Here is a 15,644-nt window from a genome sequence, read left to right as displayed (position 1 = left end):
GGGGCAGGGCTGGCCCTGAGTCCCCACTCAAGTGTCCTCCATGTCCCTCCCCCACTGCCCCTCAGTAGGTCCCGGGGCAGCCAGAGCCCTTGAATTCCAGAACTACCAGAGACTGGGAGAGCCGGGCAGACGGTGGCAGAACAGCAGAGGGGAATTTGCTTTGGGGCCACCTGAGCCCCTCGGGTCCTCAGGTGAGGGTGGAGGGCGCGTTGGCCTGCCTGAAGCAGGATGCCTGAGCAAAGCAAAGGGAGGTGGCCAGGCCTGCCCTCTGCCTCGACCTGGGCTGTTGGGGTCTGGGCTGGGCACAGAGTCCATTTTCTAACAGTCCGGCAGGGGAGGGGCAGGCAGGAGGCAGGGCCTAAACAAAAAGGCAGGCAGGAAAGGAACCATTAGCACACGTGAGCGGACCTGCCAGAGCCCCGACCTCCACTTCCCTCATTTCGTCCTCACAGCCTGGCCTCTACTCCTGCCTTACGGTGAGTGTGATGCGGCTGGGTTTCCTTATCTGTGAATGCGGATGACATTAGTACCCATTTCAAGGTACTGCTATAAGGACTAAGTGAGTTAATCCATGCAAATCTCTTACAACAATGCTGGGTGCTCGGGAGGTGTTCGCTCTCATTATCAGGACTGTGTCCAGGAAACTGAGCTGCAGAAAGGTGAGGTGTCTTGCACAATATCACACAGCCCTTATGGAGTATCAGAGGCGGGCTTTGAACCCAGGTGTGTGTGCCTTGCTGCTATCAGGCCACAGCTGGCCAGAGACAGAGAGGAAACTAGAGGAGGAACAGAGAGCAGTGTGGGTGGCGGTAGCCCCAGCCGAGTCCCCCAAAGGTATGGGAACTGCTGACCTGGACACCAGGTGTGAAAAAGCCTGGCATGTGGGTCAGGCCGGATGCTGCCGGCTCCTCCCAAAGCAATTACTGCCCCACCTGCCTCTCTGCCCATCCTGGGGGAGCCAAAGCCTGGCTCTGTTCCTCAGATGGGTGAGAGGGGGCCCTCAGTGACCTGGGGCTGGAGTGTGCAGGGTGTTGACAGGTGGGAGACATGTGGGGCTGGGCGACCACGGGTCTGCGGCTGAGGCAGGCTCTGGCCCTTCTGTTGCCACCGTACACGTGGCTCAGGGACGTGAGCAAGCTTGTGACTGCGTGGAGGCACGCTGGGCACCCTGGTCTCAGGGGGAATCTGTGCGTGGGTGGTGGGGAGCACTCACCAGGCCCCAGGGAGCAGAGGCATCTGTCCAGGTTAGGGGGCCTCCAGCACCCCAGGCTGGAAACGGGCTGTCTCCTGGAAGATGAGCTCCTTCAGCCGCTCCTTGGGTAGATCATCCAGCTCCATGTCGAAGGTGAAAGGTTCCTCGGCCACTGGCTGGGTGGCAAAGAAGTGGGGAGGCTCAGGACAGGGGCTGAGGGATGCCCACCCATCCACCTACCTGCCAGCCCTGCTGCTGGTGGCTGGCCCACCTCATCTGTTGGGTCGTAGTACTGCTCCAGGTAGGGGTGAGCCAGTGCTTCTTCCACTGTGATCCGTTTGTTAGGGTTAAAGGTCAACATCCGGTCCAGCAGGTCAAGAGCTAGGGAAGCGCAGGTGTCAGGGGTCAAAGGGAAGGTCAGAGGAGCTCCCAGAAGCATTGCTTTTCTTCTCTGTGTCCAGAGGCCCAGGTAGCTACTGGGCCCATGTACCTTCTTCTACACCCGGTTTTTATCACACACCAGCCCCCAAGTCTCTCTCACCTTTGGGGTCCGACTTGGGAAAAAGCTTGGCCCAGGCCACCTTGGTCTTGGAGGGTAGAGACTGTAGGTAGTTTCGGGCCTTCATGTTGATGATACAATTCAGGTCCTCCTGGGAGGGGGAGCCCAGGATACCTGTAGGTAAAGCAGGTGACTTGGTGAGCAATCTCTCCCTTCTGGGAACAGAAGGCGCCAGGAACAAGAGCCTCCACCAACCTGCTCCAGGCCACCAGCCAGTACTATGGTGGTGAAGAGCAAGGGGTCTGGATTCGGGCAGCCCTAGGTTCAAATCCAGGCCCTAGCACTTCCTAAGCATGGGGTGTATGTAGCCTTACTGTTCCCATCTACCAAATGGGGACGGTATCTATACCTCAGTGAACTACTGTGAAATGCTGGAGGGGCCCCACACATGGTCGTCCCCCTGACCTGACTCCCACAGACTCACTGACCCTGACCCTAAAGAAATCTCACCTCCAATAAGTGAAATCTCCCTCCCACTCAGCTGGCCAGTCCCCCCTCACCCAGAATGTGGTTGAGCTGGTCCAGGTAGTGCTTGCCCGGGAAGATGGGCCGGTTGGAGAGCATCTCAGCCAGAATGCAGCCCACAGACCAGATGTCGATGGACTTGGTGTAGCCCTGGGGAGGAGGAGAAAGTGGTGGGCTCCTGGGCCAGCCTCAACCTGTTGTTGAGCCAACCCTGATGTTTGCGCCTGCCCACAACCCCCGACCTAGGTTCAACACCAGCCAGGGAGGCAGAGGGCAGAGGCCCAGAGGAGCTAATCCACAGTGTCTTTCCAGAGCCCAAGGACCAGCATAATGTGACAAGGCCTGGGGGGAGACTTCCTGCATCACGGGGATCACTGCCTGGCTTAGAGGAGGCTCCAGGGCTTTGTGGGACACAGCCCCTTCCCTTCACGGGTGGGTGGCCCCCCTACCTTGGAGTTAAGCATGATCTCTGGGGCCCGGTACCAGCGTGTAGCCACGTATTCCGTCAGAAAGCCAGTGTGGTCGTGCTCAGGATCGGCAATCCGGGCAAGACCAAAATCACAGATCTGGAAGGCAAGCCAGGCTACTGAGCTTGGTGCTCAAGGCCTCCTGGGCCCAAGTAATCATATCACCGCGTCTCTGCCCATGCTGTTCCCTTTGCTTGCGAAACTCTCCCACCTATGGGGTGGGGGGGTGGGTACTGGGCACCTGCAAGCCTGAGACCCCAGGGGTAGGAGGAGACCGGCCCTCAACGCTCTGACCTTCAGGTCGCAGGTGGTGTTGATGAGCAGGTTGGAGGGCTTTAAATCCCGGTGGAGCACGTTGGCGGAATGGATATACTTGAGGCCCCGCAGGATTTGGTAGAGGAAGTAGCAGATGTGGTCGTTGCTCAGCTGCTGGCTTTTAAGCAACTTGTACAGGTCTGTCTCCATCAGGTCTTGCACAATGTAGCTGAGGTTGGTGCCAGAGACCCCCCAGATGGGGGCAGCGAGAGGCACTTGGTTAAGAAGAAGAGCCTTTGGTCAACAGGCTTCATATCCCTCCAGCTGATGCCCCTGGGACTCAACAGATCTGCCAACTCATATCATGAGCTGGGCAAGGCCCATACTTAGCAGTCGGGCTCAAGGCCTCTGCCGGATCTCAGCCAGGGACCCTGACCAAAGCACTTCAGTTCTGTGGCCTCAGTTTCCCTACTGGGAGAATAGGGCTACTCAACTGTGGGAAGCAGGAGAATGTCCCATTTAAGAGCAGTAACTCTGGAGTTCACCTGCCAGTGTCTGAATCCCCACTGCCCTGCTCATTGGCTTTGTGGCCTCAACCTGTCTGCACCTCTACTTCCTCATCTGTAAAGTAAGGGGAAAAAATTGTTCTCTAGAAAGTGGTTGTGAAGATTAGCAGAGAGATGACCCATGCAGAGCAGCCAGCCCAGTGCCTGGCATGTTGTAAGTGCTCGGCGAACATGAACTAGTACTGCTGTTATAAAAGCCTGAGCCGCATGGCTCTTGAGAAGGTTAAATGAGATAATGTATGAACACCATCTGGCATGCAATAAATGTTTGCTTAAAAATAAATGCCTGCGTTATGGGAATGGTTTGTGCAAGACGATGAGGAGAAACTCCCCATTGCACGCTCCCACTCAGGGTGCTTGGCCATACATCCAAAGACAGAGGAGTAAATGTCCTTTTATATTCTAAGATAAAAAGACTACACATAAATAAACAAATAAATGTCATGTGCTTTGTTTCTAGAAGACTAAATTAGGGCTGTCTTTCAGAATCAGCCTCCAAAGGGCCTTCTGAGAACACCTGGACCAACCCTGCTGTTTTAAAGATGAGGAGGCCCGACACGATGCAGTGACCTGGTTAAGGTCACACGGCAAGCTGGGGGTGAGTGTGGAGATTTCCTGCCCTCGGTTTGTGGTGGAAGCTGCAAACGGTGCGATACTAATCCTCACTCTTGGGTGGAGGACTGGAACTGGCTGGGGTGGGTGGGGCAGGGGAGAGGTGATGGGCGTTATAAGCTGCTCACTGAGCCAGGCAGGAAGTGGACAACAAACTAGGAAAGCAATATGGGGGGAGGGCAGCAAAGGCAAGGCTGTCCCTCCCGGGGCAAGGTGCAAGTCCACAGGGGATTGGGGTGGGGCTCTGAGTGGGAAGTCCCAGAGAGAGGACAGGTTCTCATCTGGGGGAGAGGAGGAGGTAGCAACAGAAGCACTTGATTTTATTGAGGCTTTCTGAGTCTCAGTTGCTTCATCTTTGAAATGGAGCTGATGAGACCCATCTTATAGGGCAGTTGGGAGTTAGAATAAGAAATGTCAAAGCACTCGGCTTGCACTGCACCAGACTCATAGTAGCCCCTCCAAAAAGGGCAGTTTTCTTCCTTCCTGCCTTCCTTCCAGTCTGAGGACCCAGAGGAGAAAGAATCACCGTCTGTTAAACAAAAAAACTGACTGTGGGCAGAGGCTGGATCTCATCAGAGAACTGCAGATGTCAGAAGACAAAGCTCCCATAGAGACCATCTTGCCCAGCCCCCTACTGAGGCAGAACTCAGAGAACAGACTTGCCCAGGGCCATACTGCCTGGTTGCAGCAGGCCAGGACTCATCTGAGGCCTCCCCGTCGTCCTCTTACACTCTGTGGCCTCTTTGCTGCTGGAAAGTTTCTTTTACTGGGTTTGTTTTGGAGGGTGGTAGGGAAGAAGGAAACAGAAAACAAGCCAACAGTCACCCAGCCCAGCTCTGAGGCTGTGCCTGGCCAGCCATCTGGCCAAGGTGAAGGATACACATCCCTCATGGCTTCCAGGGTGGGTGCCCGCAGAATGTCTCGGATGCCGATGACGTTCTCGTGGCGGAAGCGCAGCAAGATCTGGATCTCTCGCAACGTACGCTGGCAGTAGGTCTGATGCTCAAAGGGGCTGATTTTCTTGATGGCCACTCGAGTCTTGCGCACGTGGTCGTAAGCTGAGCTGAGAGGGCCAGAGATGTTGTTGGCATGGCCTTACGAAAGGGGGAGTCCAGGCCCGGTGGCCCCACCCAGGTCTTGGCAGGGAGGGGAGGGAGCAGGAGAGGCTCTGGCCAGTCATAAACAATGCTGGTTCCTTCCTGCTGTGAAGGCCTGGGATCTCCAGGGAGAAAGCTGGGGACCAGCCAGGCAGCCCTTCAGTGACTTCACAAACAGAGGAAGAGACTGACCGATCACTGACTTCCCCTCTCCTCAACCCTTTCCATTCTAGTTGCCCTGACCCCTCATCCTCCCCTTCCCAGGATGGGCTCCCTCAACCCAAGGCAGGTCCAGGGGTTGGGAGGTGTGGAGGACGTACAGTGAGGTAAATACAGTGAGAAGGAGGGAATCAGAGGAGGGACTGGAGAGAAGGGGTAGGCAGGGCAGGGGTGGGTGTCAGGGGGAGGTTCCTGGGCAGCAGAGTTATTCCCAGATGAACAAAGGCCCAGAGCACCCAGTGGGGCTGGGAGAACTCACAGACCCCTCCCAAAAGTTGCAGGAAGGCATTCCTGGACCCCTCATTGCTCACTGGGTCCCTGGCCCCAGGCCCAAAGCCCCACCCCACCCTGCCTAGCCCTGTGAGCTCTGCTCTTTTCTCCCAAACTCCTTGACCAGCCTCACTGAGGGGGGGTTCCAAGGCATCCTCTCCCCAGTGAAGGGTCCTTCACTCCTTCTTCACTAAGGATATTACCTCCCCAAGAAGACTTATTCTCTTCTCCTCACCCCGTGTCTATAGGGTCCCCAAGGCCCCCACAGCTCCCCCACATATACTCAGATGCCCCTCCCTTTATTACAGAATGGTGGGTTCAAAGCTCCCAAGCCCCCTCTCCTTAGATTTTACGCAGCGCCCCCTCCCCCAGAAAGCACTCAAAGGCCCTCTCCCTGGGACGCTCCCCAGCCTCCTGAAGCCTCAGCTTCTTCAGGATGCTAAGAGTCCCCAAGGCCCAGAGAGCTCTCAGCAACCCTCCCTGCCCCCTCCCTCGGAGCCCCCTCCCCAAAGACGCCCCCGCCCCCAGAACGCCCCTCACCTGACCATGCCATACGCGCCCTCGCCGATGTACTGCAGCTGCGTGTAGCGCGGGCCCACGTCGAACGGCTGCCCCTTTACTATCTCTACTTCCCCCGGGACCCCCGGGCCGACCCCGTCAGTTCCCCGGGGCTCCCCGCCCCCGCCCCCCTGAGCCGCCGCCGCCGCCGCCGCCGCCATCTCCACTCCTCCCCTCCCGCCCGCCCGCCTGCCTCCCCCCGGCGGCCCCGCCCGAGGCCCCGCCCCTTCCCGCCCGCCCTGTCACCCGCGGAGCCTTGCGCTCCAGGCCCCGCCCCTGCCCGTCCCCGTCACGTGACCCACCACCCCGCGCCCAGCTTAAGGAACCTGGTCCTTGGCACCTGTCGGCTCCGTCTACTCCAGTCAACCTTAGAAGCTCCCCAGGACCATCTTGAGACTGTCCAGACCCTCCCCCCGAATGCAGACCAGTAGGGCCGCCCGATGACCTCACCCAGAGCCACCCAGCAAATGAGTGCTGGACCGGGGACCAAGACAGGGCCACGTGGCCCCGCTGCCCCCGCCAGCCCCACTCAGCCGGAGGAGTGGCCCGGGCCTCGAGATGGAACCTTAAGGGAACCCTCACCAGCCCTCTGGAGTTTGGCCTCCCGGAGCCAGGCCCGATGCTAAGTGATCCAATGCGTATTTCACAGTGGCGGTGGGAGATGGATGCCTCACAGATGTGGCGTGCTTTTCACAGATGAGGAAACTGAAACCTGAGCTGGACAAGGTGACTTGAGAGCTGGAAAACCCAGGCTTCCAGACTCCCAGCGTAATGGCTTTCAGAAGGAGGCCTATCTGAGTGGGCTAGGGACCTGGCCTCAGCAACCAGGCTGTGCCTGTATCCTGAGGACAGATACTCCCAGCCTATCCTTACATGGAGAGCAGGGGAGAGGTGAGAGAGCTACGTTGACTGGGTTTGGTGAAAATATACTATTAGGTTTTTCTGAAAAACAGCAAGATAGCTAACGTTTTTGTTGTAGTTGGGTTTGGCAATCCTGTCAAGAGCGTCATCTTTTGATTCTGTACTAGACTTTACACAGTACTTGGTCCACTTCAGTTTCTTCATTAGGACAACCCCACAATGCAGATGTCATCTGCTTTTCTGAGCTGGATAAGCAGGAGCCATGTCTGTCTTGTTCATCGCTGTATCCCCCACCCCTACACTCAAACTCAGACCCTCAGAAAATTTTTTTTTTTTTTTTTTTTTTTTTGCAATACGCGGGCCTCTCACTGTTGTGGCCTCTTCCGTTGCAGAGTACAGGCTCCCGATGCGCAGGCTCAGCGGCCATGGCTCACGGGCCCAGCCACTCCGCGGCATGTGGGATCTTCCCGGACCGGGGCACGAACCACTGCGCCACCGGGGAAGCCCCTCCTCAGAAATTTTTGAATGGATGAATCGACTCTTACAGAATGGGAAACCTGAGAGTTGGGGAGCTGAGACTCAACATGGTATCTTCTGACACATAAGTAGATGCTCTTTTTCATTTCATTCTGTCTCCTGGAATCATGGTCCGTTAAAACTGAAGAGAGGGCCCTCAGAGACCATCCAGTCCATCTCCCTCACTTCACAGTGAAAATGTGAGCTGGGACCTTCACAGAAACACACCTCCTAGGCTTAAGTAATGTTCTTGTCTTCCTTAGAAGCTGAGAGTAGGTCCTTGTATGCATTAAAGATCAAGAGACAAAATGGAACTGTAATTATGATTCTGAAATTACTCATAATTAGATCTATGGTGAGGCTCTAATTCAGATTGAGACCAAGTTGCTGGTTCCCAATAACCCACAAGTCAGTGAAGGTTCAAGAGGTGCTAATTAGGACTTCCCTGGTGGCGCAGTGGTTAAGAATCTGCCTGCCAATGCAGGGGACACTGTTCGAGCCCTGATCTGGGAAGATCCCACATTGCCGCGGAGCAACTAAGTCCATGTACCACAGCTACTGAAGTCCGTGCGCCACAGCTACTGAAGCCTGCACGCCTAGAGCACATGATCCGCAACAGGAGAACCACCGCAATGAGACGCCCGCGCACCGCAACGAAGAATAGCCCCCGCTCGCCGCACGGAGAGAAAGCCTGCGCGCAGCAACGAAGACCCAACACAGCCAAAAATAAATAAATAATTAATTTTAAAAACAAGAGGTGCTAATTAGATCCTTTTTTTTTTTTTTTTTAGTTATTCATTTGATAAGCTATTGAATGGTACTGTGTGCAAAGCTCTGAGCTAGGCACTAGGGCTGATAAAAGATTACTGTATAGTGTGAATTAGTGGTGAAGAGCAAGAGCTCTCTGGTGTCAGATTGCCTGGATTAGAATCCCATTTTTGCCACTTGCTGTGTTATCCTGGACAGATTACACACTGGCCTCTCTACTCATCGAATTTCTAATCTTAAAAAGAAATGTTAGGACTTCCCTAGTGGCACAGTGGTTAAGAATCCTCCTGCCAAAAGCAATTATACTCCAATAAAGATTTAAGAAAAAAAGAAAAGAATCCGCCTGCCAATGCAGGGGACGTGGGTTCGAGCCCTGGTCCTCCAGGAAGATCCCACATGCCATGGAGCAACTAAGCCCATGCGCCAAAACTACTGAGCCTGCGCTCTAGGGCCCTCGAGCCGCAACTACTGAGCCTGTGTGCCACAACTACTGAAGCCAGCACGCCTAGAGCCCGTGCTCCGCAACAAGAGAAGCCACTGCAATGAGAACCCCGCGCACTGCAACGAAGAGGAGCCCCGTGGCAACTAGAGAAAACCCATGCGCAGCAACAAAGAACCAACGCAGCCAAAAAAATAAATAAATAAATAAAATTAATTAATTAATTAAAAAAAGATGCACATACAGAAATCAATTTAATACAGGATAGATGGATGTAATATATGTGATATATAGATGTAAGATCACTCTAGAGAAGTGAGGAGGGAATAATGGAGGAGGTAGCATCTGCCTCTCTGAAAAAGAAGTAGGGTTTCAGAAGGACAGTATGGAGGAAAGGCATCAAGAAGAAGGAGCAGCATGAACCACCCATAGAGGCAGGAGCATGATTTGTCCCGTGTGGCTGCAGTTAAGGGGAGTTTAGGCTGGAGAGGTAGGTTGGGGCCAGGTTGAGGAAGGCCTCCGATTCCGGCAAGGAGTTTGGATATTACTCAGTAAGCAGTAAAAGCCTTTCAGGGACTTTTGCCAGATCATTTTGCAACTATGGGAGAATATAGTGACTCAGGGAAAACACCATGGAGTTGAGCGTGGAGCCAGGTTTCCTGAGTAGGAGTGAGTTTCCCGGCATGGGAAAGGCTGATGTATCCGGAGGGGTGCCTGCCACCTCAGCTGTATCTGAGCCTCATTTGAAGGCGTGTGACTGAGAGCCCCCTCTAGTGGCTGGGGTTGGTACTTCCTTCCTTCTAGATTGGATTGGGATTTCTTAGTCTATTTCATAAATTCATATTAACTAAGAGAGACTGAACATCTATTCTGTGCCAGACACTTATTTTTTTAATAGTTGGAGACTTCAATACTCCACTTTTTTTCTTTTTGTTTTTATTTTTTGGCTTGCTGCACAGCTTGCAGGATCTTAGTTCCCCGACCATGGATCCAACCCGGGTTCCTGGCAGTGAGATCACCAAGTCCTACCCGCTGAACGGCCAGGGAATTCCCTGTGCTAGGCACTTTTATGCACTTTATCTCCTGTCATCCTCATAGCAGCCATGTGAAGTAGATACTATAAACATTTAACAGAAAAAAAAATAAGCAGCAGCTCACTGAACTACGGAGTTGGAAGGAACTTTAGAACCATTTCCTCTGTCAGGTAGTGCAGTACCTCCACAGCCTCTGCATCTACCCAGACTAAGTCTTTTTAAGTCCTTTTTTTTTTCTTTTTGACCACACCACACAGCATGCAGAATCTTAGTTTCCCGACCAGGGATCGAACCCTCGCCCCCTGCAGTAGAAGCATGGAGCCTTAACCACTGGACCACCAGGGAAGTCCCAACCCAGACTAAGTCTTAAACCAGCTCTTATCTCTTTGTGATGTCAAGGTCACAAGAGAGGCCAGTTGGTGATTTGCTCAGGGTAATACAAACGAGTAACATTGGAAGAACACAAATGAACAATCCCCTTTCAGCTAACTCAGCTCACCAGCACAAACCGAGAAAGGAGCAAATGTACAGGAATAGGGGTCAGAACACAATGAATAATTTATGAAGATTTAAATACTGATCTCTTTTTTAAATCCAAAAAAAACCTCATTATAATTTTCTTGTGACACTTCTTCATATATGAGAGATTAGCTGGGTCTAAACATCTCTCCCCTGGTATAAGCATTCTTCAGCTGATCCCTTCTCTGAAATGTTGGTGGTCAGCTCTGCCTGCCCCCACTGGGCTCCTTGCCTGGGCTGTCCTCACCGGCCTTCTTTCTTGATGTCTCTCTCTTAGTCATATCATACTCCTGTGATGTCAAGTTTTTCCTTTATGTTAAATCTCTCCTTAGCCATTGCCTTTCATCCAAGTTCCAGTTCCAAAATTTCAGTGTTTGATAGACATATTCACCTGGAGACAAGCTGATATAGAAAATTTAGGATGCCCAATGAAAGTCATCCATTTTACTCCCAAACCTGCTTCTCTTACAGACTCTGTTTCAGGACACTCACCATTCTCTCAGAGTTGAACCCTGTTATTTTCTCATTTTCCATTTCTCTCCACGTCTAGCCAACTCCTTGTCATTTTATTATCACAATATTTCCCAAAGCCATCTCTTCTACCATTGATCAAACCCTAATTTCAGGGACTTCCCTGGTGGTCCAGTGGCTAAGACTCCACGCTCCCAATACAGTGGGCCAAGTTTCCATTCCTGGTCAGGGAACCAGATCCCACATGCCACAACTAAGACCCGGCACAGCCAAATAAATATTTTTAAAAACCCTCATTTCATGGTTTTATTCTTTTACCTTCTAACTCTTTAACTAACTTCAGCACTTACCAAAAAGTTGCAGAAATAGTTCAAAAAATTTCTGTACACCCTTCATCAACACTCCCTAAATGTTAACATTTTAAATAAACACAGTACAATAATTAAAATCAAGACATTAACATGAACAGAGTTAATCTACAGGTCTTTTTCAGCCACCTGTCCCCATAATGTCCATTTTCTAGTTCAGGATCACAGGTTGCATTTAGTTGTTATCACTCAATTTCCTTTAATCTGGAATAGTTCCTTAGTCTTTTTTTTTTTTTTTGTCCTTCTTGACCTTGACACTTTTGGAGAGTGTGTCTGATGTGTCCTTGTGGTTCCTCCTTTCACTTTGCCTCTACTATTGTGTGATGCTACTACTATTGTACTAACTAGCCTCCTTTTCTTCAGTCTTCTTCCTCCTCAGATATGCCTAAAACACAAGCGCTTATAAGGTGTGTATGAAGCAGGAATCTTTCAGTAACAAGTGGCTAAAGATCAGCTCAAACCCACTTAAACAAGAAAGGAAATTTATGGGTTTACTTACTGAAAAATTTAGAGGTAGGTGTTAAGGCACCGTTGGCTCCAGGGACTTAAACAACGTCATCAGTACTTTGGTCCCACCTCTGACCTCTGCTTTCTTCTGAATTGTTTCCATTCTCTGGTGATTCCTTTCATGGTGGCAAGATGGCTGCCAGCAGGTCCAGATTCATATCTGATGTTTTTTCCAGTAACTCCAGCAAGGGAGAGGCTCATCTCTGTCTTTCTGTCTCCTTGTAACAAAAATGCCAGATTTGACTCCCATTGGTTATTGGCTCTGTTTGGAGCCTGTGCAAATCCCTGAACCAATCAATGTAGAACTGGGGATTTAGTTATCTCTACTTGCATGACATGAACTGGTCTGGGGGAGGGATGGTTTTCCCAATGAAAATTGGTGTGCTATCCTCAGAAAGTGCTGGACAGGCAAAATAACAGTGTCATTACAATGTTTCTCTTTAGAGATTCTTCATTCCTCCTTTAACTACCAAATTAAGGCCAAATTCCTTACCAACATCCAAGGCCCTACTTCCTTTGATCCAAATCTTACCTTTCTCAGGCTCATTTCCTAGATGAACATTTCTCTCTAGGAAAACTGAATTTCTCAATGGCTTGCATGCCATACACATTCCTGCTTCTGTACCTTTGCTCATGCAATTTCTGTTATTTGGGTTGCCCGTTATGCAGGTTTTTCAATAAAAGGAATCCTTTCCATTACCAGGATGAAGTGTTTCCTGGTATCCTCCGGCTACGTGTGCCACATCTGCAGCTCTTATGTCTTAGAGCAAATGTCAAATGTGTATTATATTTATTTATGTGCTCATCTTGCCCTTCCTCCTAGATGGTAGAATTTCTTGAAGGCTGTAATGATGGTGTCTTTACTTTGCAACCCTCTTCAGTACCAAGATGTGTTTTGCACTCAATAAATATTTGTTGAAAGAGAGAATTGAGTATTTATGGAATGGTCTCCACACCCTTTGTCAGCTGGGATGATGCACTTTTCTGTATGAGCTCAGGGTTGACTGTGTTCCTGTTAAAAATGCAAAACCCAAAATAGAATACCATTTTCTATATGTAGTCTGACCAGTGGGAGTATAGTAGGAGTATTGCTTCCCTTGTATTGGTCCAATATTTTATTCTCTTCCACACAGAGACTTTCCCTGAACCTCATATGCCTCCTCACAGTGTTCTTTTCTTTAATGGGACTTAGCACAGTTTGTCAGAGATTCACTTGTGAAGTGGTAGAACACAATAATTAGAAGTGTGGGGACTGCAAGTTCCCTTCTCTTTCTGCCTCCGTGAATTCACTTTCCAGAACTGCAGAGAGATGAGCTATAATCCTATTAACTGCAGAGGCTTGGGTTATTTTATTTCAACACACAATGAAATTGAGTACCTTAGGGCCAGGTAGGCAATGGCTACACTGAAGAGGAAAACTGAGTGCCTCCCAAGTGCTAGATTTTTGAGGGCACATGATCTTATTTGATATTCACACAAGCCTTGTGAAACAGATGTCATCTTCTTTTCACACATGGGAAAGCTGGGGCGGAAAGCTTGGGTGACTCGCTGGAGACCATACCTGTGATAAGTGTCAGGCCTGGGACTCAAACACCTGTCTATCTGATTCTTCACTGGAGGCTGTAAACAGGTAACTCAAGGCCATATTCAGCCTGCAGATGTATATTACTTGACTCGTGTCATTTTGCTTTCCTTTAATTTAAAAAAAATCAAAAAACAATGCAAAACAAAAATTCAGGTCCTGGAATCAAACTGCTGGAGTTTGAATCCTGTCACCGCTAATCAGTTGTCTAACTTCTTCCTCAGTTTTCTCATCTGAAAAAGAGGATATAGTACTTACTTCATAGGGAGGCTGAGATTTAAATGCTTTTAATATGTGAACCTGGGTGGGTGGCATAACTTTTCTAAACTTTAGTTTTATCAAATCCAAATATGGGATCATAAATTGATTCTGTCTACTTCACAAAGTTAGGTACAGTAAAGTTTTAGAGATTTTTTTTTTAATAAGTTTTATTTATTTATTTTTGTCTGTGTTGGGTCTTCGTTGCTGCACGCGGGCTTTCTCTAGTTGTGGTGAGCAGGGGCTACTCTTCGTTGCAGCGTGCGGGCTTCTCATTGTGGTGGCTTCTCTTGTTGCAGAGCACCGGCTCTAGGTGTGCAGGCTTCAGTAGTTGTGGCATGCGGGCTCAGTAGTTGTGGCACAGGGGCTTAGCTGTTCCATGGCATGTGGGATCTTCCCGGACCAGGGATCGAACCCAGGTGCCCAGCACTGGCAGGCAGATTCTCAACCACTGCGCCACCAGGGAAGCCCCTAGAGATTTTAAAATATGGAGGCCTTAAAAACTGCAAAAGATATATAGACGTTATATGTCTCTTAATATAAGAGGTAACTCCCTAAGCTGACATCAAATTTTTGTTGTTTTTAAAATTAAGATATTAATTACAATCAATAAAATCCACCCATTTTACATATACAGCCTTGATGAATTTTGGTCATTCGGTACAATTAGGTAACAGTCACCTCAATCAGGATATAGAACAATTTCTTCAAACTAAAAAGCTCCTTTCTAGGGACTTTCTGGAGGTCTAGCTTCTAAGACTCCGCGCTTCCAATGCAGGGGGCATGGGTTCGATCCCTGGTGAGGTAATAAGATCCCATATGCCCGTGGTGCAGCCAAAAGACTTAAAAAAAAAAAAAAAAAAGCCCCCTTCCAGTGATTCTCTCTTCCAGGCAATGATTGATCTACTTTCTGTTACTTTAGTTTTGCCTTTTCTAGGATTTCATATAAATGAAATCACAAAGTAGTGTTTATGTTTGACTTCTCATGCTTAGTATATTTTTAGATTAAATTACGTTGTGCATACTAATATTCAACTTTTGAACTGAGATATAATTCATATACCATAAAATTCACCCTTTTTTTTTTTCTTAATTTTGGCCACGTCTTGCAGGATCTCAGTTCCCCAACCAGGAACTGAACCCCAGACCACGGCAGTGAAAGTGCTGAATCCTAACCACTAAGCCACCAGGGAACTCACAAAATTCACTATTTTAAAGTGTACAATTCAGTGGTTTTCAGTATATTTACAAGGTTGTGCCACCATCACCACTATCTAATTCCAGAACATTTTAATTACCCCCCAAAGAAAGCCCATACCCATTAGTAGTTACTGCCCATTCCCCCAACCCTGCAGCCTGGCAACAATTAATCCCTTCTGTCTCTATGGATTTGCTTATTCTGAACATTTCATATACATAGAACCATATAATATGTGGCCTTTTTGCATCTGGCTTCTTTTCCTTAGCATGTTTTCAAGATTCACCCAGGGTTTGGCTTATGTCAGTACTTCATTCTCATTTTATGCCTTAGTAACATTTCATTGTATGCAGATACCACGTTTATATATCTATTCATCAGTTGGTGGACGTTTGGATTGTTTCCACTTTCGACTATTATGCATAATGCTGCTGTGAACTTTTGTGTACAAGTTTTTGTGTGAACATATGTCTTCTGTTCTCTTGGGTATATATCTAGGTGTAGAGTTGCTGCATCATATGGTAACTCTGTTTAAACTTTTGAGGAACTGCCAAACTCTTTTCCATGGTGGCTGCACCGTTTAACATTACCACCAGCAGTGCATGAGGGTTTCAATTTCTTTACATCCTTGCCAACACTGTTATTATCTGTCTTTTTTTATAATACCCATCCTAGCGAGTGTGAAATGGTATCTCGTAGTTTTTATTTGCATTTTTCTGAAGGCTTTGTGCTTACTGGCCATTTGTATATCTTCTCTGGAGAAATGTCTATTCAAGTCCTTTGTCCATTTTAAAATTGGGATGTTAGTCTGTCTGTTGTTGAGTTGTGAAAGTTCTTTATGTATTCTGGAATATTAGACCCTT

At 49.3% G+C, this 15,644-nt stretch overlaps 1 protein-coding gene and 1 long non-coding RNA gene across 3 annotated transcripts; one reads left to right on the top strand and one right to left on the bottom strand.

Moving 5' to 3' along the window:
• Positions 1-221: 221 nt before the first annotated feature.
• MAPK3 (mitogen-activated protein kinase 3) lies at positions 222-6,376 on the bottom strand. The gene is made up of 9 exons (XM_060032029.2): positions 6,243-6,376; positions 4,997-5,179; positions 2,978-3,167; positions 2,666-2,782; positions 2,252-2,366; positions 1,734-1,865; positions 1,464-1,573; positions 1,214-1,368; positions 222-358 (listed from the first exon to the last, which is right to left on the bottom strand). The coding sequence occupies exons 1-8, from the start codon at positions 6,248-6,250 to the stop codon at positions 1,246-1,248; spliced, it is 978 nt and encodes a 325-aa protein (XP_059888012.2). The 5' UTR covers positions 6,251-6,376; the 3' UTR covers positions 222-358; positions 1,214-1,245.
• On the top strand, positions 338-8,611 carry LOC138414280 (uncharacterized). 2 transcript variants are annotated; one of them, XR_011246726.1, is made up of 4 exons: positions 338-476; positions 3,991-4,102; positions 7,514-7,708; positions 8,122-8,611. It is a non-coding gene; the product is annotated as an uncharacterized lncRNA (long non-coding RNA). The 2 variants fall into 2 exon arrangements; XR_011246725.1 differs by having other exon boundaries at positions 7,514-8,611.
• The last annotated feature ends 7,033 nt before the right edge of the window (positions 8,612-15,644 follow it).

This window comes from Delphinus delphis, chromosome 15, assembly GCF_949987515.2.
Source record: "Delphinus delphis chromosome 15, mDelDel1.2, whole genome shotgun sequence".
NCBI lineage: Eukaryota > Metazoa > Chordata > Mammalia > Artiodactyla > Delphinidae > Delphinus > Delphinus delphis.
The sequence above is the reverse complement of the archived record's forward strand: the minus strand, read 5'-3'. Positions and strand labels throughout refer to the sequence as shown.